Source organism: Hippocampus guttulatus, chromosome 10 (genome assembly GCF_054856545.1).
Source record: "Hippocampus guttulatus isolate MCC_2025c chromosome 10, RoL_Hgut_1.0, whole genome shotgun sequence".
In the NCBI taxonomy this organism is placed as follows: Eukaryota; Metazoa; Chordata; class Actinopteri; order Syngnathiformes; family Syngnathidae; genus Hippocampus; species Hippocampus guttulatus.
The window spans coordinates 14,363,066-14,383,957 of NC_141270.1; the positions used below are offsets into that span (position 1 = coordinate 14,363,066).

The window sequence follows — 20,892 nt, forward strand, 5'->3', positions numbered from 1 at the left end:
AACTACAAAGTGGGTTTCTGGACAGGCTCTCCTACTGTTTGTTTTGCAATTCAACATAACTCAAATAAAGTACTTTTAAAAACAATATGTGAAACATTTTAAAGTCCACGTTAAGTGTTCCACACTACGCACTCCAACAAATAGACAAACTTAAACATAATGCTGTTTAAAACTACAGTCATGAATAGAAATCACCAGTATTTAAAAAAAAAAAAAAAAGATTTAAGAGTAAAACTGCAAAAACAGCTTGAAAGATAGATGCCAATCCTCACAATCATTTTCTGGCATGTGTGAAGAACCACAATGGAAGAAAAACAACTCGTTTATATTATTCGGGTCACATTTAACACATGTTGACATTGAACAAATTAGAAGTAAATATACCTTGGCACTTGATATACTGATTATTACAGGGTACTTTAGGTCAAAGTAATTAAGAAAATTTGCTTTGAAACCATGACTTAATTTAAATTTTTTAAACACAAATATTAAGATCTGTTGTGTTACCGGACCAAATAAAAAAAATGGATAGCATACAAGGGAAATTATCGCAAAACTGCACTGGACATGATTCCACATTCCCATATAGGTGTGTTCATACATGTCAACCAGTGTATGAGATGTGTTTTTGTCAGTCTTGTGCCTTGTGGTCGTCTCTATCGTATTTTTTTGTATTCCTGGTCTGCGTTTGTGGGATCTGCTCCTGAACCCAAACAAGCTCTGTCTGTGTTCCGTGTCACAGGGTCCCCCAGAAGCAAGCGCTGATTAGTCTTTGAAAGGTGGAGGTGGAATCTTGAAACAGGAACGGACTAAAACCACTTCATGATAATATATGCTAAACATAAACAATAGAAGTCATACAGAAATAACAGAGGGTGCCTTAATGCAGTTGTGCTGTCTGCACATGAAGAAACAATACACCTGCAAAAATTTCCCTTTTCTCAAAAGAGCTAAATAAAAATTAATCACAATTTATTAATTTCAGAAAGACTATTATTGCTTTTTGAATCTAAAAAAAGAGAACTAGATTGTTCTGTTTCAATTTATTCTTGCTAGAATTTGAGGACAAATAGCTTGGAATCAGTAAAGCGGTGTTGGTTTTAAATGAGAATCCAGTGAAAACGGCTTTCTAATGTGGTTATTGGGCATTGCCTTCAATTAGTATTGGTTTATTTACGGGCCATTGTTATCATATCGACAGATCGTATCGAAATCGCCTTTATCGTCTCAAATTGTATAATTCCAAAAGAGTGATTCTATCGCTTTGTGTCAAATCGTTAGGCCTTATATCGATACGGATAATGTCGGCCATAACACGTATCATCACACCTCTTATATTATCCATCAAGTAAAACAAGTTCTACTTTGCTATGGTATAATTACATTGTGCTATTGATTCAAAAACATAATAAAATGTTTTCCATGTTGTATGAAAGTGAGAATACCGTGTATCCGATTCACTATGGCTTGTTATGTTTCGATCTGGTTACGTTTGGTTTTGATTCCTCATGTGCCCTTTTTTCGCCACCTGTTCTCGTTATCAGTGTTCCTTGTGTGTAACCAATTAGCTCCCTCAACCCTTTGTGTGTTGTCCAGGTGTTTCTCGTTGTCTCGTCACTTAGCTTGTATTTAGTTCCCTGAGTTTCTGCCAGTCTTTGTTGGGTCATGTGAGCTGTGAGTATGTGAGCATACGTGTGCTCCTGTCATGTTTTGTTTCCTGTTGTAGTTTGGTGTGATACTTGTGATTTCCAGGCATTTTTTTGAGTACTTCGACTTGGTGGGGGGTTTTTTCCATTGTACTCCTGTGTGTATTTTTTGTTAAATACATTTTGGTCAATCCACCCTGCTCCTCCCTGCCTCCCTGCTTTTTGGGGTCCTACGACTACCATCACGCAGAACGTGACATGGCTGGTGTTTATGATTCATTATTGAGGACCATATTGCTGATCAAAACAATACACTGCGTGATGATGTGCGTACAGTGCTAGTTGACAAAAGCAGAAATAATCTTCTCTAAAGGTGCGTTTTGTGTTTTATTTAATTGTCTTGATGCTTCCTAAGAGAGTTTCTAGAGATCAGAAAGAAGCTTCCATGTGGCACGCCAGCCCGCATATTCTCTGATAACCAAAGATAGAAAATATTTCCGCACGCGTCCTGCATGTGGACGAAATGCTGCCGGGGTAAATATTTACTGCAGTGCAAAAATCACAAGGGAGAGATGATCATAATTCTATATTCCGCCTATATCTTTCTTGCGTGCGCTTTACTTCCTCGGTGTGCCACAGTGTTGTGACTCATGCTACAGCGGTTTATCAGCTGATGACAGCATCGCGCACAATGCCCGAGTGGAACATGGAGATCGCATAGATTATGGTGCCAGTTACTTTTGCTGAAGTGTTAACATTTCTCTGAGGCTCACACAGAAAAAAAAAATCACCAGGAATAAATAGACAATGAGATATGTTGGCGTGACAAAAAGACTGAAATGTCATACAATATGAGTGGGAGGATGTGGCACCTGCTGTGGGGTATATGAAGGTTGATGCTGGAACATAATATAGATCTTCCTAACTCTCAAATCGTAATTATCTTGTTTTATCTAAAGGAATGTCTGGATGATGTCCACTGCCATTGTGTCATTTTCTTGTTTTCCTTGGTGAAATGCATTCAGTGCCATTGTGGATTTTACGCGAGGGATAAGTGGAGCATTGCCATCCCGAATCCACCAGATGTTGCTCTGCTGGAAAAAGCATGCCGCGTTTCCCTATAGTGTAGCAATGCAATTGGGTGATGAATCTGAATGACCCAACATATACTGAGCAGCGCATGAGTGGTTAGCACATATGGCCAACAGTTCTGAGGTCGGTTATGGCATAATTTCGCTTTTCAAGTAATTTCCCGAGTGTGTTCCTTTCTGCCTCGCAACAAATGACTGCACAAATTAGTAACATGGCCAGAAAATAACCTGAGCAATTCCGTGAATATACATGGCTGAGCCTGTTTGACAACCTGCATTGTGAGAGTGCATTTTCAACTATTTTTACTTTGTAAATTTGAGTGCTTTGCAACTGAAGGAGAAATGTGTTAATCCCCGAGCTGTTTGAATGGTGACAACTTGTTTTTGCAACATGTGTGCTCTCATTGCCCCACCTCCCTTCTGAACAGCTGCTGATGTTTATCTCACTTCCAGGATGAAAATGACAACCCACCAGAGTTCAGCAAACCATCCTACATTGTCAAGATTCCAGAAAACATTAATGCTGGTGAGTAAACCTTTACATTTAGACTTCCTGTCAAGTCCCTTCAATGCACTTACTGGTTGATCCAACACACACACACACACACATACAACTATGTATGTATAAATCACATTATGTTGCCTCTTGTGCTTTAGGGGATGCCGTTTTCAGACCCCCCGCCACCCCGCCCATTTTTCATTGTCTTCAAGCTCATACTATTTCATTTGTTTAGATTTTGTACATTCAAATAGTCCAAATGCTGCCTATTGACTATTCAAAGCTAAATCACTGGCTGCTATATTCATTTTCATGCATGCATTCAGAGAAGCCTTTTATCCCAGACATTAGATTAGCCTCCACTTGCTAGAGGGAAATGAGATATTTGCCTGTCCCCTTTCTCTCTCTCTCTCTCTCTCTCTCGCTATTTCTGAGCTCAAATTTCAGCTCAGGCCACTTTTTGTGTCTCAGAGACGATTTGAAGGAGCACATTGCCGAGCAGTTTGAGCTAACGTTGAGATTTACAGGACTATGTGGCAAAAGCTCTTGGGCCTGTCCTGAGGACATTTGATTCGGGCTGCAAGGCCATGCTCAGGGCCGGTGACCGCCTGGGTTATGTTCATTGATCCGGCCTCTGCCAGTTACCCATTCCAAACAAGTTGATGGCTTGCTCATCCATAAAACCCACTGTGACGCCCATAAAATTGAGATGTGGCCGAGGTTGATGAGTGCCACTTTTGTGTTTTTATCCAGGAAAGTGTTAGCCTTTCTGTCTGTCTACAATGTATCTTTCCTAGATCCTCGACATTTGCTAGACACAAAATAATGGAGTAAATTTGCAAAGGGCTGTATCAAAAATGATGTCATCGCAAAAGTAATTGTACATGACAGACACTGCCATGGACATTGTTTTTTGGTTTCATTGTATGAATATCATCGCTGTCCTGTGAAAAACACATTTCCATTAATTGTTTTCCAATTTGTAAAAACGCGACCTGAATAAAGATGTATTTTATGTCTTGTATTTTACATTAATAGGATGTCCGAAATGCAAGCGGTGTTGTTCTTATTGTTGTGAAACTATAATTCTTAGATAGGTTCAATTGTTATTTTTTTTTTTTTTCAGCCACAGAAATATTGCAATCACCTCTCTATATCATGCATCACAGTATGACTGTACACAATAACAACACAAACAGTATGTTATTAAAAACCTCTCTGACAGCGTCAGTCAACACTGGGCAATGATATTGTTGGATGGTACTAAAGGGGGAGTTTGCAGTGTTAAAAGTGCCCCCCCCCCCCACTCAAGTGTCTGATTAAACCCACACTCCATACCGATGTGCAAACAGTATGATTCTCAAACCAGGCCATTCATTACGACATGCAAGTGTGACAGTGCGTAGTCGGGATAAATAGTCACAAAGAGCACATTTGCAGTTTCAGCAGCATTAGCCATATGCCAACAACATGAACAATTCAAGCAACATTAGTCATGACTGCTAAATTGGCAGCGGGACTTATTTGTAACGGAATGTTACTGTAACGCTAAATGTTATTCCTTTCAAGATTTATGTTTGCGAATGTGTAATCAATTAAGAACCCCACCAAAGCGATAATGAACTTGCATGTTGAAAGAAATGTTGCTAATTTTACATTGCTTCTTTATCCTCTCAGTTGCTTCGGGTCCCCTTGCGCTGCTTCTGTTTGCTAGACATTGCACTTGTAGACATTAGCCCAGTTAGCAAATGAAGCATGTGCATTGTTTTATTTTCCAAAGGTGGCCATTTGGCCATAGTTTCAGCAAAGCCCTTGAAGCCCGAGGCAGCAGGTCAGGGCTATGCCCACGCATGCACAATAAATGACTGACACCTTGTCAGTACCGTGTTTCTATCAAATCACATAAAAAAAAAACCAGATGGGGCCACAGAGATCTTTTTCTCATGTATTACTGTCTGGTGGGACTGGCAATTTTGACAAAGATTTTTTTTTAATTTATTGGAAACTACCTCTTATCATTAAATCGAATGTATACACTGATCATCTCCCTGACTGTCACTTCAGATATATATTTTTCACTCGTTCTGAAAGATTGTGTTCTCACCACCTCTCCACAGGAGCTACAGTGCTGGTCGTCAATGCCACTGATTTGGACGCCTCTCGAGAGTTTGGCCAGGCCTCCCTCATCTACTCCCTGGAGGGCTCTTCTCAGTTTCGTCTTAACTCACGCTCTGGTACGTGTGCATGTGAGTGTGCATTATAACAAAGTGGATCCTATTTTATTGGTAAAGTGATTCTGGACAGTCCAAAGATATCAGAGAGCCTTCTCTAGTTCATCACACTCCATTGTTTCTTGTTTGTGTCTGCTGGACATATTTCCATTGACCTTTCTTCAGCGCTCTCCAGTTTTTGTCATAATCTTAATATATCATCATTAAACATGTGTTTGTGCTTCAGGAGAGATCACCACCACAGCTTTGCTGGACCGAGAGCTGAAATCTGAATACATCCTCATCGTGAGAGCTGTAGATGGAGGGGTTGGCCCGCAACAGAAGACTGGCATTGCCACGGTAAATGCTCTCATTTCATTTGCTGTTCATTAAACTCCTAATTTGCTCTCATTTTTTTATTAAATTTACCACCGTTCCGCTGCTTCGCCCTTTGTGTAGGTGAACATTACCATCCTGGACATTAATGACAATGCCCCCCAGTGGAAAGATGAGCCATACCATGCCAATGTGGTGGAGATGAGCCCAATCAACACAGACGTCATCTCTGTGAGTGTGCCACACCCAACCTGACAACACTGCCTACTATAATTGTTAATACACCAAAAAAACACATTACTGTATCTAACATTTGTCCTTTTTTCGAGTTGGACTGGAAAAGTGAGTTAATCACATTAGATTTTCTGTACAATATATCTATACACTTCCATCAATTGACCATGGGAGCTGCCCCGTCAGCAGTCACTCCACAGTCGAATATAACTTTAATTCAAGTCCCAAGAAAAGTAAATGAATATGGACCCCTGTCCATCATTGGCCCTTAGTATCGTTGTCACTTTTCACTCCTTTGCCACACCACTGATGATCGACATTGAGTACCATTACCGACATAGGAATGTTTCGGTCAGTGGTTCTTAACCTTGTTAGAGGTACCAAACCCAACCAGTTCATATGCAGATCCACCAAACCCTTAGTGAAAAATAAAAATCGGATTCAAGAAGTGTTCCTTCAGTTATGCTGGTGCGAGACTAAAGTTGCTCAATTGGCATGACAAATAATGCAGATAGGATGCTGAGTCCCATCGTATTATAATATAATCCCATCATAGCTCCTATATTTTGTTGTTCTATTTCTTCCTTTCATAACTTTGCTGCTGTGAATTGGGAATTTCTCCATTGCGAGACTAATAAAGGTTTTCTTATCTTTTCTTATCTTATCACATTCCGTGATGCATGTGAATCCCATTGGTTCATATTCGTCTGACCACTTTTTTTTTTGCTCGACATATTTAGCACGTATTAACTGCGTCGAAACGCTGAGACCGATTTATCGAACCTCTGGTGTAAATACACACACCATAGAACCCAGGTTAAGAACCACTGGTTTAAGAGTGATCAATAGTACTATATATGGCTTTTATTTAGTACGGGTAAGCTTTTTGACCGACAACATTTAAAGAGCATGTGTTCAAAGAATACGTCGAATACACAGTCTATCTATCTTACACATACGAGCGCTCCACTAGACTACATGGACAAATTACACTCACCGTGTAGGTCATCACAATGTAAATGCTTGAATATTGCTCCCAAACTCTCCCATTGTCCTGCTGGTGTCTTTGGCTCCATGCTGTTGGAAATTAAGCCCTGATCATTCATTAATTAAAGAGGCGTCGCTGAGTGTAATTAAGGGAGTCCGATTGCTAATTAAAATGTAGCCTGCAGTCATACACTTTGCAAATTATTCAGCTGCGAGGCAGGAAAGCGAAGAACTCGTCTCGCACAAAGACCAATGGTGAAATAGTGAAGAAAGACACAAAATTGACTTTTTAAAGTATTCGTCCTTCCACCTTTTTTCCCCTCCGACAGCCTCGGGCTGAGCAATATGGCCTTAAAGTAAAATCTCAGATTTATTAACTATTTATTTGCACAAAAATCCACTTTTGGCAAGTTTTCATGTTATAACATTTTGGGGTGGAGGATTTTAACATTGGATATATACCGTATTACATATACTGGACATCAAATACGTGGCATTGGGAACAGAGAAATGATTAGTTCAACTGAGCCCAGCTGCACACGTCACGTCTTATAACACCTGCACTTTTCTTTGCAGTTGCTTATCAATAGGCCTCCAATTTGCCTGCTTACCATGTGCCATTAATAATTAAACACCTGAAAAAACTTTGTTCCTCTAATGATCAATTAACCGTTGTGCAGCGTTTTTAGTCAGCGCACTGAATAATTGATCAGCTCTTTAAAATCCAGCAAATGTTTTAGCCGGGCTCCTCTTCCAATGCATTCATCACCGAGATCACCTAAAGAGACGTCACCATTTTTCTTATTCCCGAGTGTTGTGAGCGAGCAGTCGCCAGTCATCGTGCGTGTGTGAGATACTCTCCAGCTGAGGTGGGAAACGCAAGTGCACTCACATTATCATTCCTCCCCTCCTGTCATCTGTCAGTTGCTGTCGTCTCTCCTATTAGTTCTCCCTTGTTTAGGACACTCTTAATAAGACACGCTATTAAACCCATGGAATATTACCCTCACGGTAAGCCGAGAGAAGTAAAGCACACCTGTTGATCAGCCCGATCAACCAAGCTGTGTCACTCTCCTGCCCAGGTGCTGGCGCTGGACTCTGACAACGGGGAGAATGGGACTGTGGTGTACAGCATCAGTGTAGAAAACCGATTCTACACCATAAACAGCAACACTGGGAAGATCCGCACCAGCGGGGTAACCCTGGACAGGGAAAGCACTGACCCCAAGGTCACAATGCTCATGAGAACCATTATCATCTCTGCTGTGGACCGTGAGTTGTTTCTGTTTGTTTGACTCATCTGTAAAGCAGGCGTCAGTGACTTTATGTCGTACTGAGTAGAGTGCTTTCAATTCTGGGTGATTAATGTCTATTTTCAATCCTTAGTCCTTAAGTTTTATGTTGCCCATGAAAAGTTTTATTGGGCACGATAAATTCCCTTGACCGTGGAATGTCTTTATATGTTTCTCTGGTGCCCTCTGTAGGTGGTGCACCTCCCCTGCGAGCGTCAGCAAGCGCAACAGTATTTGTCAACCTGCTGGATCTCAATGACAACGACCCAGCCTTTGTCAACCTCCCGTTTGTGGCTGAAGTACCAGAGGGACTCCCTATTGGTTCCTCAGTCTTTAAGGTACCATTAAGGCAACAAACTCATTTGGTACCTGGTACTTAAGTGGTGATTTACTCCATTTAATCCACCTCTTGGAGCCGCCGCTATTACGTTACAGTCATTGAAACCATCAGTAATATACAAAAATGCAAGATAGAGCATCTGTGCCACTTACATCGTCGAGAGCAGCTCAGAATCACTGTTTCTTTAATCACATGGCAAAAATATAAAACACTAAAATACATTATACTCATCGGTCCCTGTGTTTATATAGTCTAAATCACAGCACCAGTAATTCTGTTCAGTTCTAAAGGACCAGGCCAGATTACACTAAACACCGCAACAAGCTGAAATCTCATTGGGCAAAAAATAAATAAAATAAAAATTATCTATCCACATTCAATGGGAGCAGTGCAACCAAGGGTAATGCCATGAAATGAAGAGAATAGACTGTTGGGAGTAAATTATGACCATTACATGGAACATCCATCCATCCATCCATTTTCTGATCCGCTTAATCCTCACAAGTGCCGCGGGGGGTGCTGGAGACCATCCCGGCCGTCTTCCGGCAGTAGGTGGGGACACCCTGAACCGGTTGCCAGCCAATCGCAGGGCACACATAGATGAACAATCATTTGCACTCACACTCACACCTAGGGACAATTTAGAGTGTTCAGTCAGCCTGCCATGCATGTGTTTGGAATGTGGGAGGAAACGGGAGTACCCGAAGAAAACCCACACAGGCCCGGGGAGAACATGCAAACTCCATACAGGGAGGCCGGAGCTGGAATTGAACCCAGTACTTCTGCACTGTGAGGTCGATGCGCTAAACAATGGGCCACCGGGCTGACTACATGGAACACATTTTAGAATTTGCTTGTTAATGTTGGTCAGTGCAGGTGTTAGGGGCCCTGACAGCTCCCCATTGTTACTTGGTGCACTCCAACAAAATGGTTACACCGGCGTGACAATACTGAAGTAATGATAATTTTGCAATGGTGTCCAATTTTTTTCGTTTATTTATAGTGATTCATTTTTTATTGTGATTATACTTTGCGAGTGGATGCTTAGTTTTCTGACGGTTCCAATCAAAACTGCATTATCAACTTCATCACAGCAGACGTATAGATGCAGCTCTTCACGCAAGTGTTTCTTGGGGAAATTTAAATGACAAATGCAAATATGGTGATTTAGTCTGGATTGCACTGTAAATTGACATTGCGCACTGAGTAGTGTGAAACAACAACTCTCTGCGAAAAATTGACTTCTGCAAAAGGGGAAACTGCTCAATATTATTGTTCGGCTCCCCCTTGTGTAATGTAAATGGTTGTTTGTATATTTGTCCGTGCACTATTAACTCTGTTTCTGTCCACTCTTAACTGTCCCCTGACCGTTCACCCTCCCTTTCCTCTTTTAGGTTCAGGTGGAGGACCCAGATCAGGATAAGAACGGTTTGATTACGATGGCGTTGCAGATGGGTATGCCTCGCTTGGACTTTTACCTCAACACTTCTACCGGCATTCTCACCTCATCTGCAATGCTTGATCGGGAGCAGATTGGACAGTACCATTTGAGAATTATAGCATACGATGCAGGAAAGTTCCCTCGCACTTCAACTTCAACCCTCACTGTCACCGGTGAGTGTCTAAATGTTTTTGATCGTGAGAATTGCAACTTGATTTCCCTGGCTCTCCTGATATTATCTGACAAATGAAACAGTTGAAGCATTTGATGAGTAAATTCTCATAAATCATAAGGGGGTTTGCCTCTTGTAATCTCATTTCTGTGGAATCCATTGAGAGAGATACTAACACCTGCTGGTGGCACTTGATCATTCTAAACAAACGTGACCTTGTGAGAAATGACAACCTATCCAAAGTCAAACAACACTGTGAACTTGACCGATTTACAATTCAAAATGTACTCATTTGCCTTAATTGCCGTGTTAAAAATCACAACTGTCTATCCTACTCATTTCTGTCTATGTGTCTATATCAGTTCTGGATGTAAATGACGAGACACCCACCTTCAACCCTCGTGTATACAATGTGTCCCTGAAGGAGAGCGTCCCGAGAGACCACATTGTAGCGCGCCTCAGCTGCTCAGACAACGACGCCGGGCTCAATGCTGAACTTAGCTACTTCATCACAGGTTAGACGCCACACTGTCGGAGGTTTTTCAGTTCTATGTAGTGGCAACTAATTGCACAATGACATTAACTCTAGTATATGCAGGTAATGTATTGTAGCATTTTCCCCATTCATTGTGTGATATTGTGTTTGAGCTGTTCATTCTAAAGGAGTCAATGTGGATGTTTTGCTGAGTTCTTGATATGTTTGTTTGTAGGTGGGAATCAAGATGGTAAATTCAGTGTCGGCTTCAGAGACGGTATTGTTCGGACAGTGGTTGGCCTGGACAGAGAAACCCAGGCAGCGTACACAATGGTCATAGAAGCTATAGGTGTGTCACATTTTATCATTTTATCATCTGTTTACCATCTATCTTCAAAGCAACTTATTTTTTTGTATGATGATGATCAAGCCATCTTAAAATTTTGCTGCACTTGCTTTGGTGTCTGACATGAAAGAACCGAGGTTTTCCTGTTTTGGAAACGATTGAGTCAGAAAGGCTTATCTGCAGAGGGGCAAGTGACATAAAAGAGTTGACGACATGAAGACAGAATGCAAAACTTTAATTACAAAACAAAATTTTAAGTGTACTATTGAGCTAACAGTGTTATTTAAAAAAAAAAGCTTGGAAAGTTATAGGCGCACTCTGTATACACTCACTGAACAAAACATTAAGTTTCTTATACATTGGCAGGCCATGCATTTGGTATCGTGGCCTTTAGAGGGACATATCTATTAAAACCACCGTTTCATACCATCATTATTGCATCTCAATTTTAGAACCCGCCCATACTACTGTATTATAAAAACGCATGACAGTAAAACAGCGTGCAATATCATCTGGAGCATTTCCGAATCAATATTTATCTGACAGCAATGACAGTAACATGAAACATGAACAGTCTAGGTGTCATTATGAGGAAGGGGTGTGCGAGTCTGCTTTCTGGCTACTGTCTAGGTGCCCTTGAGCAAGCCACCATCCCCACACCCGCAGCTCAAGAGATGCAGTACTGTTTGCAGAGTCACTTTACTCTTCCTGCTTGATTGCATGTGTACGATCGGATTCTCTGTGTGGTGTGCAAAATCTCTCTCTCTCTCTCTCTCTCTCTCTGTATATATATATATATAAATTGCGAATTTCTCCATTGTGAGACAATAAAGGTTTTTCCTTATCTTATTTGATGTGATGCACCAACAACAACAAAATAAAAATAATAGAAAACTTCTCTGCCAGCATTATCTGCATTGCTGCACTGTATTTGAAAGGTAATTGTTTCTAATGCCGCTTTTATATTGGATCTCATTCCAAATTACTTAATGTTGTGCCTTTTAACAAAATTTTATGTGTAGGTCCCCACCAAATGTCGACTACTTCTGTAAGTGATTCTGTCTGTACTCGCAGACAATGGTCCAGCGGGCAGCAGGAGGACAGGCACAGCCACCGTGTTTGTTGAAGTTCAGGATGTGAATGACAACAGACCCATCTTCCTGCAAAACAGCTACGAGACCAGCATACTGGAGACTGTGCCCAAGGGAGCCAGCATCCTCCAGGTAAATACGCGCTACAACTTTCATAGTCAGACTTAGGGGAGAAAAAAAGACTTTATTGCCAAATGCAGCATTAAAAAAATCACTGTGTTGGACTACTGTAAATGTTGAGTGGAATTTTGAATATATTTGACCTAATTAAGTTTGAAGAGTAGATCGACGTTTGCATGTTCTCCCTGTGCCTGCGTGGGTTTTCTCCGGGTAATCCAATTTCCACCCACATTCCAAAAACATACATGGCAGGCTGAGTGAACACTCAAAATTGTCCCTCGGTGTGAGTGTGAGCGCGGCTGGTTGTTTGTCTCTGTGTGCCCTGCGTTTGGCTGGCAACCAGTTCGAGGTGTCCCCCACCTACTGCCCGAAGACCGCTGGGACAGGCTCCAGCACTCCTGCGACCCTTGTGAGGATAAGCGGATTAGAAAATGAGTGGATGGCGTAGATGGACATGTTGCATTGCATCAGAACTATTATTAGCTACAGATAGTGTTTGTCACAGGTGTCAAACTCAAGGCCTGGGGGCCAGATCCAGGACATCACATTATTTTATGTGGCCCGCAAAAGTAAATCATGTGTGTCATCTTCAATGATCCTTGCTAAAATCTGTACGGAAATGACAAATTGTCATGTGCAATAACGTTGAGATTTTGCAAAAAAATGTATTACCCCGTTAACACTCCCTTAAACAATAATTGAACAAACACACTTAAACAATAATTGAACAAACAACAAATAGTTGACTAGTAATACATCAATTTGGTGTGTACAAGTAATTCTACGATTTGATGATTAAGCATTTATTCCGTTTCAATGTCGTAACAGCCCTCCCGCGACAAAAATAAGTTTGACACTCCTGGTTTATGTGATGCCGAGGAATAATGCTTGTTGTTCAAGCTCCCTCACTGACCAACTTTAAGCTAGTTGCAATTTAAATCTTACTCCTGACAAATTGTTAAATTGTGCAAATCAATTAACGAGTAATCTTGTCTCTACGATACGGGAAATGCTTGCTGAGGGTACAGATTGTTTTTGCATTCATTTCACTCTTTATAAATCTATGCGTACACAAAAAAATGCTTTCAGAAGTACGTATTTCCACATATGAAAAATGCTAAAAGGCATTAAAACATTTGGAAAGCAAAACTCGCCTGGATAGTTTTTGCATGACAATACCCATGCCTGGTTTGAGTGACTTGACATTTCAGTTTAACAGTCAGTCCTTGGCTATTTGTCCTACTAGATCTCAGTGACATAGTCATACAGACAAGGCGTAGTAAGGTGCATCTCTGTGGTGACCCCCGGTTGCGCTATCCGTTTGCCTGCAGAATGGAAAGCATGTGTGTTCCTATGCTCATGTGGCCACCGATGAGGGGGTCTTCTGAAGGACAGATTGTAGGAGCGCCGATAGGAGCCCAGCCTCTTCCACACTTTGAGCTGTGGCTCACTAGACTGGCTTCCTCCATGTTTCTGAGTCTCTCCTGAACCAGGGCTCGTCTCACACTGCAAGTCTTGTTCAGAGCGTCGACACACTGCCATGAAGATCGCTAACCCTGCCAGCAGTAGTGATAAGCCCAACACCACCATAATAGTGAATTCTGGGTCATGGTTGACTGAAGAAGACACGGAGGAGGTGGAGGCGATAGTGGTGGTTGACACATTGAGCACTGTGTTCTCTCTGGTGGAGGCGAGGTCAAAGTTGGTTCCTAGATCACTAGTGTTCATGTTGCCGTTCACCTAGTTAAAAAAAAGAAGGCCTTGAGAGGTTTTCAACTGCAGTGTTAAAAAGTGTCACAGTATTTCAACTGTCAGCTCTCTTTGACATGCAATGTTTTGCCTTATGAGCTACGGTAAACCAAACTAAGTTGTTTTATGTTTGATTTGATTGGGATCATACACTCAAGGGCTTTCCGACATATGCAGACACATGCAGACATAAATGATCACAATTTACATAGGTATGCAGATTTGGCAAGTGTTTGGCATTTGCAACACTTATGTGGCTATTAAATCAAGGTTAGAAAAGAGCCATCGCTTGCCAAGTGTTCCTCAATGCAAAACTAATTGGGTTTATTAAGAAGGCCCTTGTAAAATGCAAGACGCCCACCACTCCTATGCAGGTCTCCAATTATCCCCTTTTCTTTCTCCACACCCCCAACTTCAGTATTGTAACATTTGTAAATGTCATCGTCTTTAATGCGGCAGAGACAAAGTGTGGCTTATCGGTTTAACGGAAACACACTGGGATGTGAAATTATTTTCCAGACTAAATGCCAGGAAAGCTGTGACATAGGCCAGTGGAGCAAGAGGCTTGTTAAAGAGTCCCTTCATTAGTCTGTGACTTAAACGCATGCTTTATTTTATTTTATTTCTTATTTTTTTATGCACACACAACTGTGCAAAGTTATTGGCATACCCCACGTGGAGTTTTCACTCGCTGCAACTTTTATAGACCATTACTACATGGTTACTTACGCTTTCTGTCTCATATCACGATATTTTACGTACAGGTATGTTAAAAATGTTTACATTTATTTGACATGCCTTGATTATGTACGTCATATTCTCAAACAAAACATATAAAAAAATATGACTACTCACAGCCCCACTTTACTCTTTCGAACAGCACCAGTTCCTGAAGGCAGACCTGTTCCTTGGCTCCACGCACTTGTTTTCCCCCCCTTAAACTGCTCCTTTCCCAGAGACAGGAGGGGAAATGTTGGGTTGGGGGGCCAAGGGGGACGCTGATGGGGGCAGTGAAGGAATGGGTTGTAACACAAGTAATGGGGGTCAAAGAGAATATGTTTCACTTTTATTTCTTTATAGCAAAGCGAGTACACTCGCTTCAGCTACGCCATACTGAAGCTTAGTGGTGCACCACTGTTTGCTCACATGCAACATATGTCTTTACCATGACAGCCTCTGGCTCTTCAGTATACTTACTAAATTGATGCACCCCTTTTCATGGCTGAAGTGGTGCAGTCCGGTGTGGAATACTCTATTCATCACTCACCAATCTGACCCCCCAGACTCTTTTTTTCCTGCCCCTCCTCTCTCCTCCCCTTTCTCCACATCTCTTTATAAAGCTAATGAGAGTTGGACCCCTCCTCGTAGTGCCGTGTGTGTGTGTGTGTGTGTGTGTGTGTGTGTGTGTGTGTGTGTGTGTGTGTGTGTGTGTGTGTGTCTGCGCGCGCACATGCATACCTGAGCAAATGTGCTTGACTGTGTTTCGTAATGCAATTTAATATGTACTTTGTGAGCACCTCCGTGGGTTTTGACACATCCACAGAGGATCGCAGTGAGCCATGAAGTCGGCCTCATCCGGTGCCAGCAGATCTCTAGATTCAGAAGTCAGTCCCATGACATGGTCCATTCAAGCGTGCGCCACTTTTTATCAGCGTGTGCTCCAAGGAGCCATGCTGTCTGTGCTCAGCTCCTTGCTGCTCCTGGACATCTGCCTGCAACAGACAGAGCGAGAGATGCTTTCTCGATGCCGAGCTGTGTGGGGTTGTTATGTTGTTGTGGCAGCGGTTCTAGAAAAAAAGATGTCAACAGTTTTCTAAATGTCTGTGGAAATGGTTGGATGAGCAAAAACTTGAATCAAAGAATGAACTGCACTCGTACAACAGATGAGATCAACTGTATGCGACCCACACAAGACAAGTGCTCTTTTGTTTTTTGATATGTTCACTTTATCAACCCGCCATTATGATTCTGGGGTGGACAAAGACAATAATACCTGTACATACACCTTGATTCTGATTCTCACTATCCATCCATCGACTTGCCGGCTATGTCATAACACATGTACGATTTGTTTGATTGCTGTGGATATGCATTTATACATTTGCAGAACAGTGAATCAAGGAACGGGCGTCCCCCCTCCAGCGTTTAAGTTGTCCATCCCTGGTGTGGATATATTTAGATTTGGATGGCTCTCTTAAGTTTGTCTGACTTGTCTGCTTATTTAGATACAAGCTACGGATGCAGACCAAGGGGAGAACGGCCTCGTCCTCTACAGGATTGTCACTGGTATGAATGTTACTGCATTTCTTCCATGTGGTTTTCATGCATCAAGTTAATGCCGCAATTCCCAACTACTGTGCTGTGAGAACTCGACATGTTAAATTAATCTAGCTCACTTAATCTACCCCAAAATATTCTTTTTTTTTTAAATATACCTTTGTACACCTGTCTACAGGCGTGGAAAAAAAAATATGAGACCATCCTTGTTTCTTCAATTTCTGTCACAACGTGCGAGTGGTGGTTGCGGCAAAAAAAAATGACCGAAACGCAGAGAGGCAACAAAAGGTATTTATTTTCCAAAAATAAAACTAAAAGTTAAAAAAAGGCATATGCAATGAAAAATGCTAAATGAATAGGAGTGCAAAAGACCAGACACAACGTAGCAAACCAAAAGCAGGACTGGACTCCCAAATAAGAACCGACAGGTTGTATGTCAGCAACATACTGTATCCTGCTTAAGGAAACGAAAACTAACAAACTACATTTTACGTTGATTAAACAAACTAAAACTAACTAAATAATAATGAAAATGTCCTTCATTTTTGTCTTTGTTCGTTAATTTCATGCATTAAAAAAAACAACTAAAAGTAATCCTAAAAAAATAATTATTCCCAATTCTGTGATCAAATCCGCAAATGGATCACTAAAATAAGTTGTCAGTTCTCTGGAAAAGCAAGTGTCAACCTCACGGTTTTCAAATATGCATCACGTTTGCATTTCAAGTAGGTGAAAGTGGCTCACCCAATTTCTTCTTTTTTTTTGGGCGGGGGGGGGGGGGGGGGGGGCTCAAAAGTGTGTTAATGTGTGCACGTGCTCGTGCATGTGTGTGAATGCTACATGATGTGTGTTTTCATACAGGAAACGGCCAAAACCTGTTCAGCGTTGACAAACAAACAGGGCTGCTGACCAGAGGCATCCGTGCTTTGGACAGAGAGACAAGCAGCTCTCACGTGTTAGAAGTGGAAGCCTACAACAGTGACGAGGGAAGCATGAGGAGCTCTGTGAGGGTGAGCAGACGAATAGGATGTCAGATGCATTCTTGTGCTTCAACGCAGCATTACAGAGACGCTGACAATTGGAAAATTTTAGCACAGAATTTGTTTAACTTCAACCAACCCCTGACAAAAATTACCAAATGCCACTCACTGCTGATCACTTGAGTGTTTAATTTGGGAGGAAAAAGGACAAAAAAAAATTCAAACCGCCAACACAAAAAAGGCAAGAAAGAAAGTTGTAGTCAGTCAAAAAAAATTAAATAAATTCGAGCAAGTGCAGGAAAAAATAAGATCACGTAAATCTCAGGGGAAAAAAATATGTATATATACAGAGAGAGAGAGACGAAAACGAAACCATCATTAACACCGAAATGGGGGGGGGGGGGGGGGGGAACAAGGCGGCAGTGGGCTAAAGCAAAGTAATCATGGACTGTGGACGAGCAAATGAAAGTGATATTCAGATGACGAATCGCAAATCTTTATTGGGCAAGGTGATGATGATACCGGACCTTTTGTTTGGTGCTGTTCCAATGAGATTTATGAAGACGACCGCCTGAAGAAAACATGCAAATTTCTGCAGTCATTGACGTTTTCGAAGATAATTATGCACCTTTTATTTGTCTAAACTCATCTAGGTAATAGTATATGTGGACGATACCAACGATGAGGTCCCAGTGTTTACCCAGCAACAATACAACCGTCTTGGCCTTCGGGAGACGGCTGGTGTTGGCACATCGGTGATTGTGGTTCGCGCCACAGACCCTGACACGGGTGAGTTCAGCGGGAAATCAGTTGAGGAGCTGCAGCTTATTGGTTTCATGACTTGACTTTTATTAGTTTCACACTGCCGTACTGTACTTACAATGTCATCATGTAAATCATTTAAGGTTTATATGATTAAAAGTACATGTAAAACAAGGGTGTCAAACCCATTTTTGTCACGGGCCACATTTTAGTTACCATTTCCCTTGGAGGGTTATTATGACTGAAATCATATAAAGAAGTCAAGAATAACCGTTTATTCAACTATTTTTTAAGTGACTGTAATGAGGTGTTGGCAACAACAAAATGCTTACAACGTCTCTTTAATTTATTACATATGAGAATTTGAAATGTTGGTACATAGTTTATCAAGCCTCATGGAAGTTGCCATGTTTGATTTGCTTTCGCAGCCCAAATAAAATCATGTGGCGGGCCAGATTTGGCCCCTGGGCCTTGACTTTGACACCTGTTATGTAAAAGCATTTAAAAACAACAACTAAAGGCATTTAAAAAATTAAGTACCTAATTAAAGATATCTTACTATAATTCCTAACAGAACATACAATGCAATTAAAAAAAAAATTCAAAACACAACAGGAACTATGAGCTTTGAATGACGGCTTTGTAAAGTTAAAGCATTGGAAAATAGGCCAGGAAGTTGTATCCAGAAACAGATCGCAATTATCCCTTACTGGTAGAAACAAACCACCACCACTACCACTACCAACAAACTTTTTTATCCCTTCTGGTCAGGTGACGGTGGAGCAGTAGCTTATGCCCTTGTATCTGGCTCAGATCGCAAGTTTGAAGTGGACGTCAGCACCGGCCTGGTAACCACAGTGGACTACTTGGACTATGAGACAAAGACCAGCTATCTGATGAACATCTCAGCTACAGACCAGGCCCCACCTTTCCACCAAGGCTTCTGCACGGTTTATGTCACTTTACTCAATGAGCTCGACGAGGCGGTGGCCTTCTCCTCGGCCAGTTATGAAGCGTCGCTACGTGAGAATATTGCCACGGGGATGGAGGTGGTTCAGGTGCAGGCCCAGTCTGCTGACAACTTGAACCAGCTGACTTATAGATTCGATCCAGATACGTCGCCTGCAGCCCTGGCCCTCTTCAAGATCGACAGCGTCACGGTGAGAAAGAAATAATGTGGCTTTGTTTTCTTTGTTTTGCTCAAAATTTGGATGAAGGGTGAAAAACATTAGGATGATGTTTCAGGGCCGTATCACAGTTACAGGGCTGCTCGACAGAGAGAAGGGGGACATGTACACCCTGACGGTGGTCGCAGATGACGGAGGACCAAAAAAAGATTCAACTGTGGTATGGGTATTTGTTTCTGGATTGATCTCCACTTTACTTGCATCTCTGATTGAACTTTCATGCACCCTGGAACCTGATAACATGATAAGTGGCCCACTGTAGTAACCGCTGTTCCTGAAACGGTTTTTAAAAAATTATTTAAAAAAGTAAAAAAATATGAACCAGTCTTATCTTCGAACTTTTTACCTTCTCCCTTTTGTATTATTTGCATCTCTTATTGGAACAACAGAAGGTAAGAGCTGGCGGTCATCTGCAGCATTCATACAAATTATGTTCATCTCAAGTTGCCTTTCGGAGCGACATCGGACTTTGTCTCGTGACAGGTGTCGATCATTATACTTGATGAGAATGACAACAGTCCCGAGTTTGACATCACATCTGATACTTCAGTGGACATTCTGGAAAACATCGCCCTGGGGAAAAGAGTGGCTGTAGTTCTGGGAAGAGATCGAGATGCAGGATTGAATGGACTGGTAAGAGCGAGAGAGAAAAAACATTGTGATGTGTGTCCTTCAATGTGATTTATTGCCGTTGGATAACACGCACTGACTGCATAACTACTCCAACGAGATGAGCCGAGGGACTCTTTCAATCGTCTGTCTCTCGCCCCTTCTATTCATCTCTCCCTTTATTATTTCTCATGCCATTTTAGGTCAACTTTACTCTAGTCGCAGGCAATATGGAAGATGTGTTTAAGATCAAGACAGTGAACCACACCTATGGGGAGGTCTATGTCAATGCTGCTCTGGACAGGGAGTCGGTGGATCGCTACCTGCTCAAGGTCAGAATGAATACACGTGATTTATGATCGAATGTGCTGTAAAGGACATTGCATTGGTAATCTTGAATTACAAGTGCCAAAACAGTATTTCAAGTTGTGCGCCGTGGCACTTTTTTTTTTTTTTTGTGTCGCCAACAAAAATGTAACTTACTGGTGAGCGTTTTTCTAACCAGGATGTCTTGTCTGCTCTCCCTGAGCATGTTATGTGCAGTTTGACAGGGAGGAAAGAGTTAATTCACACTCACATCGATTGACAATTCAGAGTGCAGCATGAAACTACCACGCATGTTTTTGAAATGTGGGATTTACCCAGAGAAAACCCACGCAAGCACAGGAAAAAATCAAAACCATTCTTATTCACAATTTTTTTTTTCGTGGGAGGGGAACAAACTATTTTAATTCGTTTCAATGTTTCATTGTATTAAACTTTGCTGACAGACAAGCACATTCTTCGGGGTGTTCAAATGAATGGTGGCTCCGATTCATATGCATGTGTATGCTGTTGCAGGTGCGCGCCACAGACAACGGGTCACCTCCCCGACACACGGACCACTCCCTCACGATCAATATCCTGGATGTCAATGACAATCCGCCTATTGTTGAGAGTCCAAGGGGCTACAATGTCAGCATAAGTGAGGTGGGACAGAACCACAGACAGCTTTGCCTCACTTGCACTTTTGAATTCAAATGTTCCTTGCTTAATATGGTCTTTTGTC

General features: G+C 41.7%; 2 protein-coding genes across 3 annotated transcripts in view; one reads left to right on the forward strand and one right to left on the reverse strand.

Annotated features, from left to right (window-relative positions):
• The window catches only part of cdh23 (cadherin-related 23), a 150,053-nt gene that overhangs the window by 91,990 nt on the left and 37,171 nt on the right, over positions 1 to 20,892 (forward strand). The window contains exons 17-35 of one of the 2 annotated variants that reach the window (XM_086121828.1): positions 3,191 to 3,263; positions 5,354 to 5,470; positions 5,694 to 5,806; positions 5,906 to 6,013; positions 8,086 to 8,275; positions 8,488 to 8,633; positions 10,030 to 10,249; positions 10,611 to 10,763; positions 10,959 to 11,072; positions 12,144 to 12,292; positions 16,255 to 16,315; positions 17,168 to 17,316; positions 17,940 to 18,075; positions 18,820 to 19,208; positions 19,294 to 19,395; positions 19,625 to 19,627; positions 19,719 to 19,868; positions 20,048 to 20,176; positions 20,685 to 20,813. In XM_086121828.1, coding sequence (XP_085977954.1) covers positions 3,191 to 3,263; positions 5,354 to 5,470; positions 5,694 to 5,806; positions 5,906 to 6,013; positions 8,086 to 8,275; positions 8,488 to 8,633; positions 10,030 to 10,249; positions 10,611 to 10,763; positions 10,959 to 11,072; positions 12,144 to 12,292; positions 16,255 to 16,315; positions 17,168 to 17,316; positions 17,940 to 18,075; positions 18,820 to 19,208; positions 19,294 to 19,395; positions 19,625 to 19,627; positions 19,719 to 19,868; positions 20,048 to 20,176; positions 20,685 to 20,813 — 2,631 coding nt within the window. The remainder of the gene's footprint in view (positions 1 to 3,190; positions 3,264 to 5,353; positions 5,471 to 5,693; positions 5,807 to 5,905; positions 6,014 to 8,085; positions 8,276 to 8,487; positions 8,634 to 10,029; positions 10,250 to 10,610; positions 10,764 to 10,958; positions 11,073 to 12,143; positions 12,293 to 16,254; positions 16,316 to 17,167; positions 17,317 to 17,939; positions 18,076 to 18,819; positions 19,209 to 19,293; positions 19,396 to 19,624; positions 19,628 to 19,718; positions 19,869 to 20,047; positions 20,177 to 20,684; positions 20,814 to 20,892) is intronic. The other variant, XM_086121827.1, reaches the window with a different exon arrangement.
• Positions 11,288 to 15,281, reverse strand: LOC147199364 (uncharacterized). Its single transcript, XM_086121831.1, has 2 exons — positions 14,885 to 15,281; positions 11,288 to 14,020 (listed from the first exon to the last, which is right to left on the reverse strand). Exon 2 carries the CDS (start codon positions 14,006 to 14,008, stop codon positions 13,523 to 13,525), a length of 486 nt encoding a protein of 161 aa, XP_085977957.1. The 5' UTR covers positions 14,009 to 14,020; positions 14,885 to 15,281; the 3' UTR covers positions 11,288 to 13,522.